Below are 19,649 nucleotides of genomic sequence, written 5' to 3' on the forward strand. Positions count from 1 at the left end.
TTTCTTTCGATGGCGGTAAACCTCAATTTACGAGGAAGAACGCCTTCTTTCGAAAGTTCCTCTTTCGAAAGAAGGCGTTCTTCAATGTAAAGAGGCCGTCTTTGAAAGAGAGCATCCAGACTCGCTGGGTGCTCTCTTTCGAAAAAGCGGATTTCTCTTTCGAAAGATCCACCTGCAGTCTAGACGCGATCTTTCGAAAGAGGCTCTTTCGAAAGATGCTTTCGAAAGAGCCTCTTTCGAAAGAAGCCTGCAGTCTAGACATAGCCCTACTGTAGTTCACTATCCCATGTGGAGGCACTTAGAGCACTTACAGCCAGAGGTAAGAACAAGGGAGCTCTACAGCCTAAGCTGAGAGCCAGCTGGCTTTATAGCTCAAGCTGTAGAGGTTCCTACACTGAGATCCCAGGTTCAAATCTGCCCTATGATGGTTGCAACTGCACTTTCGGAACTCCACAAATCACCTGATTCACACTGTGTCCTTATTCCTCCCCTACTCCCTCCCAGCCCTTTTGGGCTATGTCTACACTGACAGCTTGTTGCGTAAGACCATCTTGTGCAAGGGTTCTTGTGCAAGAAGTCTTGCGCAAGAAAACGTCCACACTGCCATGTGCGAGCTGTGATTTTGCGCAAGAGCGCCCATGGCAGTGTGGACGCTTTCTTGCGCAAGAAAGCTCTGATGACCATTTTAGCCATAGGGCTTTCTTGCGCAAGAAATCCCTGCTGAGCGTCCACACTGCCCTCTTATGCAAGAGCTCCTGCGCAGGAGGGCTTACTCCTGTTAAAAAAGAGCATAGCTCTTGCGCAAGGAGCCATCTCTTACTATGCCATACTGTAAATTTCCTTGCGCAAGAGTGGGTGGGCAGTGTAGATGCTCTGCAGATCCTTGCACAAGAATGGCCGTACTTGCGCAATAACCCGCAGTGTAGACATAGCCTTGGAGAGCAGTGAATTGGATGATTCACAGCATTCAAGCTCTGGGAGGGAGGATGAAGAGCACAAATAAGCTGATCCATGGTGCTCCAAAAGTGCTGGAAGGGAAGGGGAGGAACAGGTACGTGTGGGGCCCCAGTGCATGAGAGGGAAAGGGGACAGAGCGGGGGTGCACAGGTTGCTTGTGGTTGGAACCCCAACAAGCCTCATCCAGCCAACTGAGACAAAGGAGGGCCATTCACACAGCCCACTCACTAGTTTTGGTTGCCCATCGCTGGGCTAGATGGACCATGGGTCTGAAACAATAGGGCAATTCCTATATTCTTTAACTGTGATGTTAGTTGATTTGGAGATTTGAGGTCAAAGAAGTTGTAATGTGCAGACTACAAATATCGCTTTTTGTAGCATGGAAGTCACATATCCATATACATTTTTATATCAATAATAAACAAAATAAAGACAAATACTTGCTAATGAAATCCCTTCATTTTCCAACGTACCTCCCATGTGTCTCTTTCCTTTAGCTTGAGAAAATTTTGTATCTTATATTTCCAAACATGTTGTCATTAGACTCAGCACTACACTAATAATCTTAATTAATAATCACAATACAGATAAATCAACTTCTACAATGATGTGCACTTTGCAATTACTGCCGATAGTACCTATCGTCTGAGAATCAGAAAGTGCTTTAGAAATCTCAGTGAGTTAAGATTCACAATACCCTTTGGAACTTGGGAAGTAGTTTTGCCATTTTACATTCTGAGAAACTGAGCAGCAGAGAAGCAAAATTTATAAAGGGAGTTTGTGGCAGTGCCAAAGCTACAGCCCAGGTCATCTCCTGAGTCCCAGACCTGTGCTTTAACCACAAAACACCTTTTATCTTATCTGCAACTTACTGCTGCTTACTTCATATCCAACCCAGGGATCATATGAGAGGAGGTGGCCCCCAGCAGTGTGCTTCTAATCCAGAAAATCATTGCATTTTCTTGTTTGCTTCACTGCTCAATACAATTCAGCATATAGCTAAGTAGCTGACTCTTAAAGCTTATCACACCTAAAGAAGGTCACAAAAAGGAGAACAAAGCAACTGTGCATATAGAGACAGATGCATGCTCCAGCAAAATATTTCAAAAAAGAAGCATTTGGCCTGCGGTGAGACTGTTTCCAATTGCAGCATGGATGTATCTGACTCAATGCTCCCTGGCTTAATCATAGCTCTGTTCATTCTTTACATTTTGGATGGCTGTGCCCTGCGTGTGTATGCAATAACTGTTTACAGATTCAGAGAGGTTAGTCTGTAAGGCTATATCTACACTGCAGGCTTTTGCCGGCAGAGAGTATGCTAATGAAGCATTCATTAGGATTTGTCATGCTGTTATTTGCATATTCTCTGCCAATGCTTTTTGCGCAAGAGGTTTTTACACAAAAAGAAGAAGTGTAGATGGATCCATTTTACACCAAAAAAACCCGTTTGTGCAAGATCCTTATACCTCAAAAAAGGTGGCATAAGGATCTTGCGCAAAAAGGATTTTTTTGCACAAAACGGATCCTTCTATACTGCTTGTTTTTGTATAAAAACCTCTTGCGCAAAAAGCATTGGCAGAGAATATGCAAATGACAGCGCGACACATGCTAATGAGCGCTTCATTAGCATACTCTCTGCCAGCAAAAGCCTGCAGTGTAGACATAGCCTAACTGGAAAAACTTAAAAAACAGCAAATAGTCTACTAACACCTTAAAGACTAACAAAACATGTAGATGGTATAATGAGCTTTTGTGGGCAAAACCCACTTTTTCAGATGACTGGAGTATTAAAAATCTAGATCCAAGAATAAATAAAGGAAGGAGGGGTGGGAGAGGGAGGAGAAAAAAGACAGTGAATAGATTGTTCAAGTTACAAAAGGCTGATAAGAACAATTAGCACCTCCTTTGGTTGATTGGTTGGTTAAGATGTTAGGAATAGAAGGTAGTGTTCATTCCATTCTGATAAGAATTAAACTTATAAATGAAGTTAATTTCCAACCACACCCTGTGCATTTGGTTTGTGGAATTGGCCTGAAACCACATGGTGACTTGGAGATCCATTAATGAGTGCCCGGGCAGGTTAAGGTTTCTGTGTGTTGCCTTTTCGGGTATCTGATTTATGTCCATTAATTCTTTCCCACAGAGACTGTTCAGTTTGGCCACTATACGTGGCAGTGGAACATTGTTGCATTTGATGGTATAGATCACATTAGTGGACGTGCAGTTAAATGAACCCCTGATGTAGTGGCTGATGTTGGATCCAGTGGTGAAATCACTTGTATAGATGTGTGGGCAGAGTTAGAGCTGTAACAGCCATTTACCCGTCTTACACATGGACTAAAGTTCTTGGGATCCTTGATCATGCCTTGGTGATATCTCATTTGACCCAAATCCATTTTTTAGGGATAAATATGTTCGCTGTTTTGTTTTCACTGTCAATCAAAAAGGGGCAGGTTCAGTAAAGTGCTCTGCAATCACTTAAGTGGGCTTTGTTCAATGCATTTTTAAACTGCTCTCCAGGGCTGTACTGTAGGTGAATGAACATTTTAGGGGTGAAATCTGGCTTCACTGAAGTCAACAGAAATTTTGCCATCCAACGGGCCATGATTTCACCCCAGAGATCTACGGCTATTTTGAACAAAAAAAATGAATGACCATAGCTGCCTCCCGCTTTGATATTGAGAGGCACTCACAGGCTATGTCTAGACTGCAAGCCTCTTTCGAAAGAGAGCGTCTGGACTGCACGCGGAACTTTCGAAAAAGCAAGCCGCTTTTTCGAAAGAAAGCAGCGACTGAGTCTGGATGCTCCCTTTCTAAAAAGCCCTGTTTGCTTTCAAGAATGCCTTTTTTCGAAAGAGCACTTTCGAAAAAAGGCGTTCTTCCTCGTGGAATTAGGTTTACCACTGTCGAAAGAAAAGCTGCGTTCTTTCGATTTAATTTCGAAAGAACACGGCGGCAGTCTTGACGCAAGTGAAGTTTTTTTGAAAAAAGACTACTTTTTTCAAAAAAAAACCTGGACACAGCCACAGAGACTGTAGGTCTTAGCCAGCCAAGTTCCAGCTAAGTCTGAGCAGAGACTACATTTCAGAATCATGTGGGTGTAAATATAGGAAGCACTGATGTAGAGGCACATTTGGGGGTGGGAAGGAAACAGAACAAAGGAAAATCTCTTTGTTCTTTGAGATTTTTAAAGCAGAGAAACTCCAGAAATGTTACTTGCATTTTATTTAGCACTTCCAGTACAATAGTGATGAAAGCTAACATTATAGGGAGTGTGTGTTCCCATCAGAAAATGTCTTCAGCGTCTCATAAAACCCCAGCCATTTATCAGCACTCTGGGAGATCTTTATTACCTACTTACAGCATGTGCTTTTCTATGATGTAGTTATTGATTTAACAAGTAAACTTTGGGGCAAGCTTTTATCCAGGAATTAGCAGTGCAGACTGAAACAGAGTCTGTGTTATTCTAATAGCACTGAGATGTGAGAGTACTGTAAATTCCAAAGGCAATATAATCATTTTCATCAGCATCCCATTAGGGCTGTCTCAGCTGCCACATAAAAATGGGGGCAGTGAGAACTTTAACAATTACGACGTCTTGCTAACTCTCAGGCTAGTTACAACTCTTTTGTTTCCTTTCTGCAGGCTTGGACATCAGGCAAGCTCAGGTTATTGTGCTGTCATCAGGTACCAAATGTATAAACGGAGAATACATTAACGATCAAGGGCGTGTGGTCAACGACTGCCATGCAGAAATTCTGGCAAGGAGAGCATTTGTTCATTTCCTTTACTCTCAGCTGGAACTACACCTAAGGTAAACTGAATTGTGTTGATGCCTGGGAAATAGTATATGGTTTTCTGTGGAACAGATCTGTCCTCTAGATGCCTGACTATACATCATTGTTTATGAGTCTTTGGCTGATGAGTGGCCAATATACTCTACCAAAGTAAGCAGAGTTAGATAGTCTATTGTTTTGGGTTATGAGCTCTTTCATTCCAGCTGATTTTCCTTCAGCAGCTATTAGATATGAATCATAAAGTCAAGTTTTATGAAGCCTGATGATTCTCTGCAAATTCTTTAACCACAGGCCTAATAATAACTCTTGCTGGTCAGAGATTCTTATTACAGACATTTTACTTCCTTGCTGAAGCTGTGTTAACTCAGGAAAATGACGTTCATTGCTCTCACTCACTCACTCTCTCTCTCTCTCTCTCTCTCTCTCTCTCTCTCTCTCTCTCTCACACACACACACACACACACACACACACACACACACACACACACACACTCACTCACTCTCTCTCTTGAACTACACCGGTCATTAACAAATTCATTGGCTTGCTAGGAAACCACTGGCCTGCTAACAAAACAGTAAATCTGGTATGAAAGAACTAGATATAATACTGCTTCTTTGCTCTCTTAAAATTGTAACAGCTGGCAAAGTTCCTGATGAGGGGTATCTGTTTGTATCTAATGTCTTCAGCCTTGCCTGCCTAGTTGTTTTCTACATTATTCATCATTATTATAGTCACTAATTATCTCTAGAATATCACACTAATTATCCCTAGATCACCCTTTCTAAGCTGATCCGTAAGACTGTACTTTCTCCAGATCCCTGGTCAGGAGAGACTCTTTTGCATTTTGGTAGCTCCTAGGGTATGTCTACACTACCCCGCTAGTTCGAACTAGCGGGGTAATGTAGGCATACCGCACTTGCTAATGAAGCCCGGGATTTGAATCGTGAAACGAGGAGTAACGGTAGTTCGGAATAGGCACCCTAGTCCGAACTACCTAGTTCGAGCCCCGTGTAGCTGCGCTACACGGGGTTCGAAGCAGCGGGGATTTAAAAATGGCGGCTCCCCGCTTATGCTAATGAAGCCCGGGAAATTCAAATCCCGGGCTTCATTAGCAAGTGCGGTATGCCTACATTACCCTCCTAGTTCGAACTAGGAGGGTAGTGTAGACATACCCCTAGAGAGGCTTCTCTGGGCTTATGGTGCCATGGTGCTAAGAGTTTTTCAGGGGTGTACCTCACAAGATGGCTACAAGACACTAACAAATCAGGAGCTGAAGCTGAGGGTGGGTAGCATATATTTTTATCAAAGGGTACATCTACACTTGCTCCCTAGTTTGACCTAGGGATGCAAACGTAGGCGACCGAAATTGCTAATGAAGCAGGGATTTAAATATCCCCTGCTTCATTAGCATGATCTCGCCAGAGTGTTAGTCCACTCAACAGCTGATTCGAACCAGGAAGCGCCTGGACGCGTTCATTCAAACTAAATCCCTTGGTTCGAACTAACGTTACTCCTCAACCTTAATAGTAAGAACAATATTAGTGAATCTTCACTTGTAGCTATGAGTTGTTAAATAGATGAGGATGGTCTAACACAGTAGAGGAGACAGAAAAGACCTTTGGGGGATGTAATCACAACCAGCATTATCTCTCCTTTGCTCTATATTGTTTTCATTTCAAGTTTACATTAAATTGTTATGTTTTCAGCATCTAGCATCTCTAGTAATTGCTCTGTATTGAAGGCTGAACTGTGTCTCTTGGGTGATAACTGCTACTGCCATATTTTAAGCTAGTGTATTGATCCACCTTCATAACACGTCTACACGAGCCTCCCATTATTTCAAAATGTTTTTTGAAATAACGGACGCAGTATTTCGCCATCCCAGTAAACCTTGTTGCACGAGGGTTAAGGGAAGGCTCGAAATAGTGTGTTATTTTGAAATTGGGCACTGTGTAGCTGCACCAAATTTCAAAATAATCTGTTTTGAAATAGATCCAAAATAAGAAACTGCAACACCTTCTGAAACACAGAGCTGAAAATATTGTAGAGTCAGATTCCGCTCCCCTGCTATCCACTTCTAAATTAGATAATCCTATAGGCAGGGCTCGACAAATACGCTCGCCCACTTACCCATGGCAAGTAGATGTTACCAGCTGGTGAGTAGCTACAGACATAGGCGTGCACACTATGGGTGGCGCGGCCCCATCCGCCAGCCGGGTGGAAAAGCGGAGCACCGCCGGGGAGGGGGAAGTGTGGCAATTCTTGCCGCTGGGCTGCCAGTGTGCAGCTCCAGCGCGAGGAGGTGGGGCACGAGCCAGAGGGCAGGACACTGGCAGACACCAGGACACTGGCATGACATGGCATCGTGACGTCATGGCCGGCGACTGCTGGATTCAAAAAGACTCTGGCAGCCCCGCAAACTGGAAGGCAGAAGACAGGTAGGGGAGGAGAAGGGGGGACAGGGTGATGCTGGGAGAGGAGAGGGGAAGGGCATTGGAGGTTAGAGGGGGGAGCGGGAGGTGCTGGGAGAAGGCTAGAAAGAAGAGGTAGGCATGAGGAAGGCGGGGATGGAGCGAGGCATGTGTGAGGGCACAGGGGCATGAGGGGAATGGGGGCAGAGGGTGGTGAGGGGATGGGCATCAGGGAAAAAGAGGGTAAAGGGGGCGGGGCAGTGAGGGAAGGGGGAGGCACCAGGAGGGTGCAGGTGCCAGGGGATTCTGGGGGTGAAGCAGAAGGGCAGACACCTGCAGGGGAGGGACCAGCAGCAGAGGAGAGAGGCAGGGCAGGTGTGTAGAGGGAGATGCTAGGAGAGGGGATGAGGAGGGGTAGCTCACATGATCAGAGTGGCGCTACTGGAAGAGTGGGCACGGGGGGGAGAGAAGGGCTGGGTGATGCGGGCAGGTCTCAGGAAGGCTGAGGGCAGAGAGAAGGGCAGGATTCAGGACAGCAGAGGAGGGTAAGGGGTTGGGGGGCAGCAGGCACCAGGGGAGCTGATGGAGCAAGGGGAGGTAAAAGGTAGAGGTTTATAAGATATGTATTAATAATTTGGGTGGTATTTATTAATTTTTATTAATAACTTATTAGTAGTAATTACTGTTCTTATTCTTATTAGGAATTTATGCCATAAAAAAACACTTTTTGGGGGGGGCTGGCGAGTCCCTTTTTTGTCTGGCGAGTAGTTTTTTGTATAATTTGTCGAGCCCTGCCTATAGGTAAGGAATACGGAGAGAGAGGGATCCGTAGTAGAAGTAACTTGACATAACTCCATTCACTTCAGTAGGTCTTAAACAGATGCTTAAGTGCTTTGCAGACTCAGACTTTTGTCTAATAGGTTGTAGAAGGGTTTCCAAAAAAGCAGCAGCAAGCATTCATGAGTAAGCAACAGTAGGAAAGGCAGAAGAATAGATAAGTGGACAAGGCCACACTATGCAGTCTTCTATATTTGATACAACTACAAACTTATAACAATTATTTAAATGACAAATACATATTTTTAATCCCTCTAGTTCTTGACATTAGAAATGCCAGTTCCCTGTTTGCTGTTTTTAGTTGTTGGGGTATTTGTGGATGACTAGAGTTTTAGAATGGGAACTTTCTCACTTCTCAAGAAAGGAGATAGGAGAGCAGAACTTTTCTCCCAAAGTTTGTCAAAAGTTTGAATTAAATAGATATGAAAAATCCTCATAAGGTTTTTAACAGTCTGACACTGCTCACCTATATTTCATTTTATTTGTGACAATCACAATTACACTAATTCTCTAGCTGCCTACGAAAAGGCCTGATTTTCCATTGTAAATATTAAAAAGCAATAAAAAATGTTTTGGGAGCCTACTTTATACATCATAAAGAATGAGAAAAGGCTACAAAAAACTTTTATGCCAGTTAACCACATTGACTTTAGTGGAATTACTTCTGAATTACTCTGGCAAATGAGGAGAATCAAACTCTATCTTTTCATTCTTTACAGGTTACCCTTAATAAAACTATTAGCTGCATATTGTAATATTGGTATGGAATCGTGATCTTACTAGTAAGAAGGCTTTGCAGTTCCCAGAGAGAGAAGCTCCATTGGGAACTAAAGTATTTTCAGCCAATCAGGTTGCAATCACTATCCAAACCACACTTTAGCTTATACAGGATAAAGCATGTAGTAATTTTCATCCAATCAAATAAAATTAGCTGCAATAAAACCAGTCACTTAGCCATAAATTTAACTCATTCCTTGTTTTCATCCCAGTGGTCTCTTAATGGACTTGATAAGCTTACGGTTAAGGTACTTGAGGGAGACCATACACATTTATAGTGCCATAATTGGTCTACAGACTTCCCTTTCCTGCATTTTACAAGTATTGTTAGCCCAAAATAACTCCTCTGTTTTTTCAGAGGGTATGTTTCTGATTCAGCAGAGCACATGGTATGTGATTTACTTCAAGCACGTGCTTAAATCCCTTTGAATTCAGCTTTAAGCACATGCATAAGTGTCCTGGTGCATAAGAACGGGCTTAAGCTAGTGTTAAGTTAATCAGATGCTTTTGTGTCGGGGCCTTAACATTGAAAATAAGAAGTTCTAACTGTGTGTCAAAATTCCCAATTTCTGCTATTTTGCTGTTAACAGTTCTACTTGCCTGCAGGCTTTCCTTCATGTCCCAAGTACCATATGTGAAAGAAAGAGAGCGTGGGTAACAGCTACTCCCTGCACTGGAACTGGGATACTGATCACAAATCCTCATTGGCTTGTGCCAATACAGTGCACTTCTTTCATCACTGCCACATCTTTTGTGTAGTTATCTGTGTAACACACAGTCTGACTCAGTAATATTTGACACCCTCTTTGCACTCACTCTACCCAGGTGTAAATGAGTAGGTGAGAATGGGGAATCTGGCTCAATGGATCTTGGATACAAAGTGCATTTGACAAAGAATACCATGCTCCCACTGTCCCATTCTTATTTGGGGGCTCTGGAGTCACCTGCCCTGCTGAGAACACAAAGATAAACCTGCTCCTGGGCCCAATGCAAGTATGCAAGGTGTCCAGTGAATCTACCCAAGTTGTTCTGCCCCCAGTTCTCATTAAAAAGAGTCTTGTTGTCTTGGGATTAGAGACGCCTGACTACTATGCAGAGAATTCAAGCTCAGCCTGCAAAATACAACCCCACAGGCTGGTTGGCAGCATGATGATAATAAAGTTTGCAGAACCCTGGAGCAAGACCCAGGCTGTGCTTCCCTCCAGCACTGCGGACTATTTTTAGAGCAGCTATATGTCCCCCATTAGCCATAGATACTTGTTGATATTCAAGGAGTGAAAGAGGAATAAAGCTAATCAGTGAAAAATAATAGAACCAGATGGGTTGATGATTCCTATGAACTCACTTAATCCAGACCAGTAAGTGGCTATTCCAACATACCTACCCACCCCACTTAGCAACTGCTTTTAAGTCGGACATGCTTTTCCCCACTAATAAAGTATAACATGATAATAACAGGCAGTAAGACTGCGCTGCTCTGCAGTCTCCCAGCTGATTTTTGCAGGGAATTATTTAAAGGCAACAGTGATTTCTCTAAAGTCCAAGCAACAGGACTTATGGGTATTTTATTATTTCAGAGGTTTCTCGCAGGGTGATAATCTAATTAGTGTGGTTGGGAAATTCCGCCAAAGCAGGAAGAAAAATTAGAGGGCTGCATGTGGTAGTCCTTCCTCAGGAAACCCTTGTGGCTCACTTTTCGTACAGGCAGGGTAATCTGCCTGTAAATTTCACCTGACAGAAAACACATCATAGCATCAAAAACCGACAAAACAATCAAACCATGGAGGATTGACAGCCAAACAGCTCTACTGGCAAACAGATTACACTGGGAAAAAACAAGCAGACCCAGCAAAAGAATCAGCCTGCTCCCAGCTACCCAGTTACACCAAGCATAGGTGGAGCAGCAGATCTCCCCTGTACAAATGGATTGACCACATTTCAGATAAGATGGGTAAAAATCCTGTTTTATATAGGAGTACCTCCCAGAGATACACAGATGCTACCCATTAACATCACTGGGTGTATCTGAGGGCAGACGTCTGACCACAGAGTAAGAGGCCTGTCATTTCTCAGCTACACTAATCACATTATCACCCTAAAAATTATAATCCTCATAAGAATATAAGAATGGCCATACTGGGTCAGACCAAAGGTCCATCTAACCCAGTATCCTGTCTGCCAACAGTGGCCAATACCAGATGCCCCAGAAGGAGGGAACACAAAAGGTAATCCTCACGTGATCCTTCTCTTGTTATCCATTTCCAGACAAACATAGGCTAGGAACACCATTCCCACCCATCCTGGCTAATAGCCAATGATGAACCTAACTTCCATTAATCTATCTAGCTCTTTTTTGAACCCTGCTAAAGTCTTAGCCTTTACCACATCCTCTGGCAAGGAGTTCCACAGTTTAACTATGTGCTGAGTGAAGAAAAACTTCCTTTTATTTGTTTTAAACCTGGTGCCTATTAATTTCATTTGGTGACCCCTCGTTCTTATATTGTGTGAATAAGTAAATAACTTTTCCGTATTCATTTTTTCCACAAAGGTCATGATTTTATAGACCTCTATCATATCCCCCTTAGTCTCCTCTTTTCTAAGCTGAAAAGTCCAAGTCTTTTTAATCTCTCTTTATATGGGACCCATTCCAAACCTCTAATCATTTTTGTTGCCCTTTTCTGAACTTTTCCAATGCCAATATATCTTTTTGAGATGAGACAGGGTACATGGTATTCAAGATGTGGATGTACTATGGCTTTATATAGAGGCAGTAACGGAGCAGTAACGAGGAGTCCATGCCGCGTGTAGCACGGAGTCCGCACTAGCGGACATTTTAAAATGGCGCCGCCCAGCAAGATGCAAATAAAGCCCGGGAAATTCAAATCCCGGGCTTCATTTGCAACTCCAGTTGCCTACATTACCACCCTAGTTCGAACTAGGGTGGCAGTGTAGACATACCCTGGTTTATTCTCTATGGGTATGTCTACACTACCACCCTAGTACGAACTAGCGGGGTAATGTAGGCATACCGCACTTGCAAATGAAGCCCGGGATTTGAATTTCCCGGGCTTCATTTGCATAAGCCGGCCGGCGCCATTTTTAAATGCCGGCTTGTTCGAACCCCGTGCCGCGCGGCTACACGCGGCACGGGCTAGATAGTTCGAACTAGCAAGCCATTCCGCACTATCTGTACACCTCGAGGTGTAGTTCCAACTAGCAGGGTAGTGTAGACATACCCTATCACTTTTTTAATGATTCCTAACATTTTATTTGCTTTTTTGACTGCTGCTGCACACAGAGTGGATGTTTTCAGAGAACTATCCACAATGACTCCAAGATCTCTCTCTTGGGTAGTTGTAGCCAGGGACGGCACACAACATTTTGGTACCTGAGGTGGGGAGCTCAAATGACGCTCCCATGCCCCCTCACTTGGACCAAAACTTTGAAAGGTGTCAATTCTGCTTTCTTTCTGTTCTACTCCTCTCATGGTACTGCTCAGCTACCTACATATGCACCAGCAGCAGACACAATTTTCTACACGTTGGGTCTTAGTGGCGTTCCCTCCCCCCCCCCCCCCTCACAGTCTGGCACCTGAGGTAGCCACCTCAGTTCACCTCATGGTAGGGCCAGCCGTGATTGTAGCTAAATTAGTAGTTGTAGCTGAATCCTCAACACTAGAAGGTGTGTGGTTCTACTGTCAAAGAAATCAGCAATGTCTTCAAACTATCCAAAGGGAAGTCACCTGGGATGCTGCACAGCAGTACAGCTATAAATCCCTGTCTTGATTTTTTTAAATCAGATTAGTGAGGGGGATTTGCCTACTCTGGCAACCTTTGCTAGAGTAGCAGGTAAACTAAGTGCACTGTGTCCCCTTCTAGCTGCAAAACTACTTAGAAGTTAAGAGATTATTATTGCTACTACCTGACTGAATGAGCTGCATTAACTGTTTTGTTAGAGAGAATACTTTCTACTAGTGGAAGGTTCATGCTTTTGAGCTACACAAAGCTCAGGAAAAGGAACCACAGTGTCTGAACTGCTCTGCATGGCTCAAAAAGCATGTACCTTGCACCAACAGAAGTTTGTCCAATAAAAGATATCACCTCACCTCTCATATCCTGGGAACAATACAATTACAACAGCTCTGCAAACAAGAATTAGTTTTTTAGCTCAGGTAGTAGAAGTCTGTGGTGTTTGGTGCACAGGTTATATCTTCATTACACCAAGTAACTTGTGAGTTCCAAAGATTTCAAAACAGACAAGAACCCACGGTCAGTCAAGAGTCAGAGTTCAGACACAGAGGTTCCTTTAGCATTGACACTGAGCTATGGCTGAATAAAGAGGAAAACAGAAGCCTGGTTTTGAATGTCTGAAATCTGTTCTTCCTTTTCAGGATTTCTGGTCATAAATTCAGGGCACTGCTATATGACCTCAATTCCGCAAATCCTTTAAACATGTGCTTAAGTTACCTTGACTTTCATTCGAATTTGAGCACATACTTAGGGGCTGCAATGAATAGAGTTAGTTTGATAAATTTAAGGAAGTTGTTCTCCTTTGGTATATGCACCACTCAGCATCAATGAGACTGATGTACTGTATTTGTTCATCCAGTTCCCCTCTATCATTAGAGAATACATTACAAAAAAAAGTAAGCCAAGAAACTCATTGACAGTTCCAGGACCCTTTGAACACCTCATTTACTTAGAGCACCTTCTTATTTTTCTACCGTTGACACTAGCCAAAATATTATGAAAGATGTTACTAAAACAAACAGAAACAAAGATAAACAAAACCACCACTGAGAGAGCAGAAATGTTTCTGATGTGGAATGCAACAAATGACACAGAACTTCTTTTGTGATCACAGCAAACGGCGAGAGGATTGGGAGCGATCGGTCTTTGTGCGATTAAAAGAGGGAGGCTACAGGCTGAAAGAAAACATCCTGTTCCATCTGTATGTGAGCACTTCACCCTGCGGAGATGCACGCCTCAACTCTCCCTATGAAATCACAACTGACTGTAAGAGCCATTGCTCCCGCAAACCACCTTTTTGTGTGTGTGTGTGACAGCTCTTTGTTCCTTTGTTTGTGGAGAACATATTTCACTAGAAAGCATGTATGGTGGGAAGGGGGGGGGGGTCTGTCTTGATCTATGTACATATGTGTTGGGATGGGAACTGTGTAGTTAGATACTAAAGCTCGGACTTCTGTGACTGCTTGCAGCTCAGTAGTGGTATGTCTACACTGCAAACTAAAGTCAAGTTAAGCTACGCAACTTGAGCTACATTAATAGCATAGCTGAAGTTGAAGTAGCTTAACTCAGCTTTAGGTGCTATCTACACAGCAGGAAGTCAAAGGAAGAACAGTCTGCCTTTGACTTCCCTTACTCCTCATGAAAAAAAGGTACAGAAGTCGGAGTAAGAATCCTGTTATTTTGAAAATATTTTGAAATAACGGGCTTGCTGTGTGGACGAACACATTGTTATTTTGATATAAGCATGCAATGTAGACATAGCATGGCTATGTTGGAAGAAATCCCCATAGGTCTTAATAAACAAACATCTTTCATGTAAAGGCCTGGGAGAGCTGCATTATGAAAAAATAGATCATCATAATCATGGTCCTCAGGTGAAGCAGAGCATCACAGCTGAGACTGGGTTTGGCTGTTTCCTTCTCAGGGTTGTACAACCTTAATAGTTCCTTGTGGTTATTAAAAATAGTCTCTTATCCCATGACCCCAAAACACTTTGCAAACAGCTTGTTGCTGTTGTTAATTTGGTTGCTAGTTCTAATATAAACAATTTTCATCCAGTCCACAGATCTCAAAAGTACAGTAGTTTATGGAGACCCTAATGGAGACTAGGATTCCCTTGTGCTAAATGCTGTACATATACAAAGTGACAAACAGTCCCTGCCTGAAAGAGCTTAGGGAACAGACAAGACAGACAAAGACACAGAAAAGTGACATAATCTGCCTTAGGTCACACAACACTCTTGTTGCAACTACCTTGATCTGCAAACTGCAAGCAAAGAAACTGACACAAAGAGAGGAGAGACTTGCCCAACCTTGCACAGCCAATCTGTGGTTTAGATGTATGCTGATATCTCTTACAAACCTCAATTTACAAACATATTGATACATTTTTAAATATTGTTTTCCTAGGAATGGAAAGTTTCTCACCAGTAATATTGTGTGAAAACACTAAATCTACTGACATGGATTTAAAAATAATTATTACTATTGGTAGTAATGATGGTCCCAGTTTGTAGAGGGTGGACAGCTATCCTGGACTGGTACTCAAAAATCCTGGGTTCTAGTACTGGCTCTGCTCTGGCTCGCTGGTGGACCTTAAGGCAAGATACTTAAACTCCTGTATCTCAACTTCCCCATCTGTAAAATGGGAATGCTACTGATCTCCTTTGTACTGTGAGACCTAAGAATCATTATTACATCAAATTATGTTATGGTGTCATACAAAATATAAAGAAGAGAAAGAAAATGCAAAGAAGTCAAACAACAAAATTAATTTAATTCCAAGTCTCTGGTAATGGGACTTATAGTAACTCAAGTGAAGAGGCATAATACCTGAACAAAAATGACTAGTCAATTTTTAAAATGTAGGTTGTTCTAAAGCAGGGGTGAGCAATAATTTTTTCAAGATTTTGGAAAGTGGTCGAGGGCCGCACTCTTCCATGATATTAATGGAGGAGATGCAGGGTCTGGGATGGAGGTTAGGTGCAGCAGGGAGCTTGGGGTAAGGGACTGGGGTGCAGGAGGGAGAATGGAGTCTGGGATGGAGTTTGGATGAAGGAGGTGGTTGTGATCTAGGTCAGGGGACTGGAGTACAGGGGTTTGGGGTCTGACCTAGGGTAAGAAGGGATTGTGATCTGGGGCAGGAGATTGGGGTGCCAGATCTGGGCAGGGGTATGGGTGCAAGAGTAGGGCAGAGAGTTTGGGGGGGCAGAGTGTTGAAGACGGGAGGGGCTGTGGTGCCAGGAGACTTGCCAGCTAGCAACCAAACCAGCCTGCCTGCCTGCCTGCCTGCAGAGCTAAGGCTTGCAGAGCTTAAAACATTTCCCAGTCAGCCAGCCAGCCTGCTTGCCCGGCCATGTGCTTGTGTGAAGAACTGAGCTGAGCAAAGGGAGCATGGTTCTTTGTGGCTGCCTGTTATTCAGATAGGCAGCTCCCATTGGCTGGTTTCTGGCCAGAAACCAGCCAATGGGATTGTGCTGGGGACCAGGGCAGCTCCTGAAGCTTTCCTCACTCCCCTCCAGTTTTGAAACAGAAACAGGGCCTGGCTGCCACATTTCTGAGTAGCGCAGGGCTGAGGGGCAAGCAGGGGAGCTTGCGTGGATCCGGTGGCTAGACGGGCTGGATCTGGCCCACAGGCCATACTTTGCCCAGGCCTGTTCTAAAGAGTCAGCAAATAATATGAAAGACTGAATTCTGCCCTTCAGTGTATGAGAGTGTTGGGATTCCACTGGCTGCAGTCAAAACCAGCATGAAGTGCTAAGGACAGGGTCTCTCTCTGGATCTAATTTATCCATCTTGTCATTGCTTTACTTGAAGAGCTAAGTCAAATTTCCTGTAACATATTTCAAATTCAGGGATATTTTGACCTTTTTATCTTTGCAAAAGCATTTGCAAATTCAGCTATATAACTTGCATTGATGCCTCCATTAATACAGTTTAAAAAAACCTCACACACACACACAATCCTTCCCAACACATGTGCAAGTGAAGTTGGGATAAAAGCACAATAATAGGACAATGTTGTGCATAATGAAATTCTCCCTTTCTGGCCTCTTTTTTTATTGCTTTGTCTCCATTGTTTCTACCTGAAGACACCCTGGTACTGGTGGAATTCTGGTGGGTCTGCTAGTAAGTAATTCAAGAAGAAAGACATAAGAATGGCCATACTGGGCCTGACCAAAGGTCCATCTAGCCCAGTATCCTGTCTGCCAACAGTGACCAATACCAGATGCTCCAAAAGGAGGGAACACAAAAGATACTCCTCACATAATCCTGTTATCCTGTTATCCATTTCCAGACAAACATAGGCTAGGAACACCATTCCCACCCATCCTGGCTAATAGCCATTGATGGACCTAACTTCCATTAATCTATCTAGCTCTTTTTTGAACCCTGTTAAAGTCCTAGCCTTTACCACATCCTCTGGCAAGGAGTTCCACAGGTTGACTGTGTGCTGAGTGAAGAAAAACTTCCTTCCATTTGTTTTAAACCTGGTGCCTATTAATTTCATTTGGTGACCCCTAGTTCTTATATTGTGGGAATAAATAAATAACTTTTCCTTATTCACTTTTTCCACACCTGTCATGATTTTATAGCTCTCTGTCATATCCCCCTTAGTCTCCTCTTTTCTAAGCTGAAAAGTCCAAGTCTTTTTAATCTCTCTTTGGGTGTGTCTAGACTACATGCCTCCTTCGACGGAGGCATGTAGATTAGCCAGATCGGAAGAGGGAAATGAAGCCGCGATTAAAATAATCGCGGCTTCATTTAAATTTAAATGGCTGCCCCGATCTGCCGATCAGCTGTTTGTCGGCAGATCGGGGGAGTCTGGACGCGATACCCCGACAAAGAAGCCTTTCTTCATCGACACAGGTAAGCCTGGTTTCACGAGGCTTACCTGTGTCGATGAAGAAAGGCTTCTTTGTCGGGGCATCGCGTCCAGACTCCCCCGATCTGCCGACAAACAGCTGATCGGCAGATCGGGGCAGCCATTTAAATTTAAATGAAGCCGCGATTATTTTAATCGCGGCTTCATTTCCCTCTTCCGATCTGGCTAATCTACATGCCTCCGTCGAAGGAGGCATGTAGTCTAGACACACCCTTTATATGGGACCCATTCCAAACCTCTTCCAAAGACCTCTTCCCTTCTTCACAGAGGATTGTCTGTCAGCTGAATTCCAACACTGACTAATCCAATCTAATCCAGACATGGAGTGCGAGCCCCTTTTGACCCACAGATCTTTTCAGTAAACACATTGCTTCAACAGCTGATTGAAAACACCCTCTTTTAGATAGTTGTGCTTCCAAGAAGCTTCACTTTGCAACAATTCAAATATAGATAATGCAATATTTGGCATTTGTATAATGCCCTTTAAAAAACCTCAAAAGCAACTTTCAGTTTCACGAGATTATTACACCCATTAATTTGCAGGTAGAAAAACTGAGGGCAGGGCTACACAGTCTAAACTGATATAATTTATGTCGCTCTGAGGCAGTGTTCCCCCTAAGCCAGGCCTGGCAAAATACAGCCCCCGCCATGCCACCAGATCCATCCCACAGAGGCAGTGGGAATCCACAGGCAGCATACTCTGCTTGCCCTGCAGCCCCACACACCACTCAGAAATGTGGCTGTGCGGCGCTTTCTCTTCGAGTCCGGAGTGGAGGGGGAAAGATTCAGATGCTGCTCCCTATTGGCTGGGTTTTGGACAAACTCTGGCCAATGGGAGCTGCCTGTTTGAATAACAGGCAGCCACAAAGCACAACCCTCCCGCTCACTCACTCAAGCACATCGTCAAGCAAGCAGAAACATTTTAAGCTCTGAAAGCCTTTAGCTCTGCAGGCAGGCAGGCAGGCAGGCTGATAAGTCTCCTGGCAAGAACCTGTCTCTGACACCTCAGCTCCTCGCTTCCCCAACCCTCTGCCCCATACTCCTGCCCTCCTATTCCACATGCACCCATATCCCCTCCCAGATCTGGCACCCCAATCTCCTGCCCCAGATCACAATCCCCTCCTGGCCTAGGTCACACCCCAAAACCCCTGCACCCCAGTTCCCTGTCCTAGGTCACAACTATCTCCTTTGGCCAAACTCCCTCCCAGACTCCATTCTCCCTCCTGCACCCCAATCCTTTACCCCAAGCTCACTTCTACACCCAACCTCCGTCCCAGACCCCAAACCGCCTTCATTAATACCATGGAAGAGCGCAGCCTTTCCAAAATCCAGGGAGTGGCCCCCATCAGAAAGTACTGCCCACCCCTGCTCTAAACTGTGTGGCAACAAAGCCCCCACCAGCCAGTGTCTCAGGACTCAGTGTGCGAAGCTGCCTGGCTAGGGGAGGGGCACGTCTCCTTCAGTGACAGCAGCAGCTCCCTGCTGAGAACAGAGCAGCCAGTCTCAGATAGGGAGGGAATGTGTCCCTGTGGGCTGGGAGAGACTCGCTGCTCTGTCCTCAGCAGGGAGCTGCTATTGTCACTGAGGGAGAAGTACTCCCCCCCAGCCAGGCAGCTCTGTGCACAGTGCCCTGAGCCCTTGTCTGGTCGGGGCTCATTAAGCAGCTGCGAGGCTGTGCTGCCGCACAGTTTAGAAGAAACACTGTTCAGGGGTATGAAAAGTTTTGTGCTGTCTGCACCAGTACTATGTCAGCGGAAGAGGCTCCCCCACTAACACAGTTTCCACTTCTCACCAAGTGGAATGGTTATGCTGAGGGGAGAGCACTCTCCCATCAGCATAGCACTCCAGGGGCACAGCTGCACCTATATAGCATTGTAGAATAAACTTTCCCTGAGAGACAAAGAGCTGCACAGAGTGGTTCTGTAGCAGAATTAGGAACAGAGCCAAGTCCCAATTTCTAGTCCACTGATCTAAGCACTGGCTCACTGTTCCTGGCTTCCCTGTTCTAAAAGCTTCAGACATCACAAAAGAGGTGTTTTTACTCAAAAGGTTGCCAACAGCTGTCCCTTAAGTATTTCCTTTTAGATCCTGCAACCCTGGAGACATATGGGGAGATGAGCATTTTCTAGTGTTTATCATTTAGATCCCTCTCCTTTTTTTAACTAAAGAAATAACCTTTCTTTTATGCAGTAATGACAAGAAAGCCAAGATGAATGATGTTTCTTTCTTATACAA

At 44.1% G+C, this 19,649-nt stretch overlaps 1 protein-coding gene across 1 annotated transcript in view; it reads left to right on the forward strand.

Annotated features, from left to right (window-relative positions):
* The window catches only part of ADARB2 (adenosine deaminase RNA specific B2 (inactive)), a 469,731-nt gene that overhangs the window by 386,904 nt on the left and 63,178 nt on the right, over window positions 1-19,649 (forward strand). Inside the window, exons 5-6 of the mRNA XM_006111888.5 lie at window positions 4,603-4,771; window positions 13,644-13,795. Coding sequence (XP_006111950.2) covers window positions 4,603-4,771; window positions 13,644-13,795 — 321 coding nt within the window. The remainder of the gene's footprint in view (window positions 1-4,602; window positions 4,772-13,643; window positions 13,796-19,649) is intronic.

The sequence above is a fragment of the Pelodiscus sinensis genome, chromosome 2, assembly GCF_052426305.1.
Source record: "Pelodiscus sinensis isolate ZL-2025 chromosome 2, ASM5242630v1, whole genome shotgun sequence".
In the NCBI taxonomy this organism is placed as follows: domain Eukaryota; kingdom Metazoa; phylum Chordata; order Testudines; family Trionychidae; genus Pelodiscus; species Pelodiscus sinensis.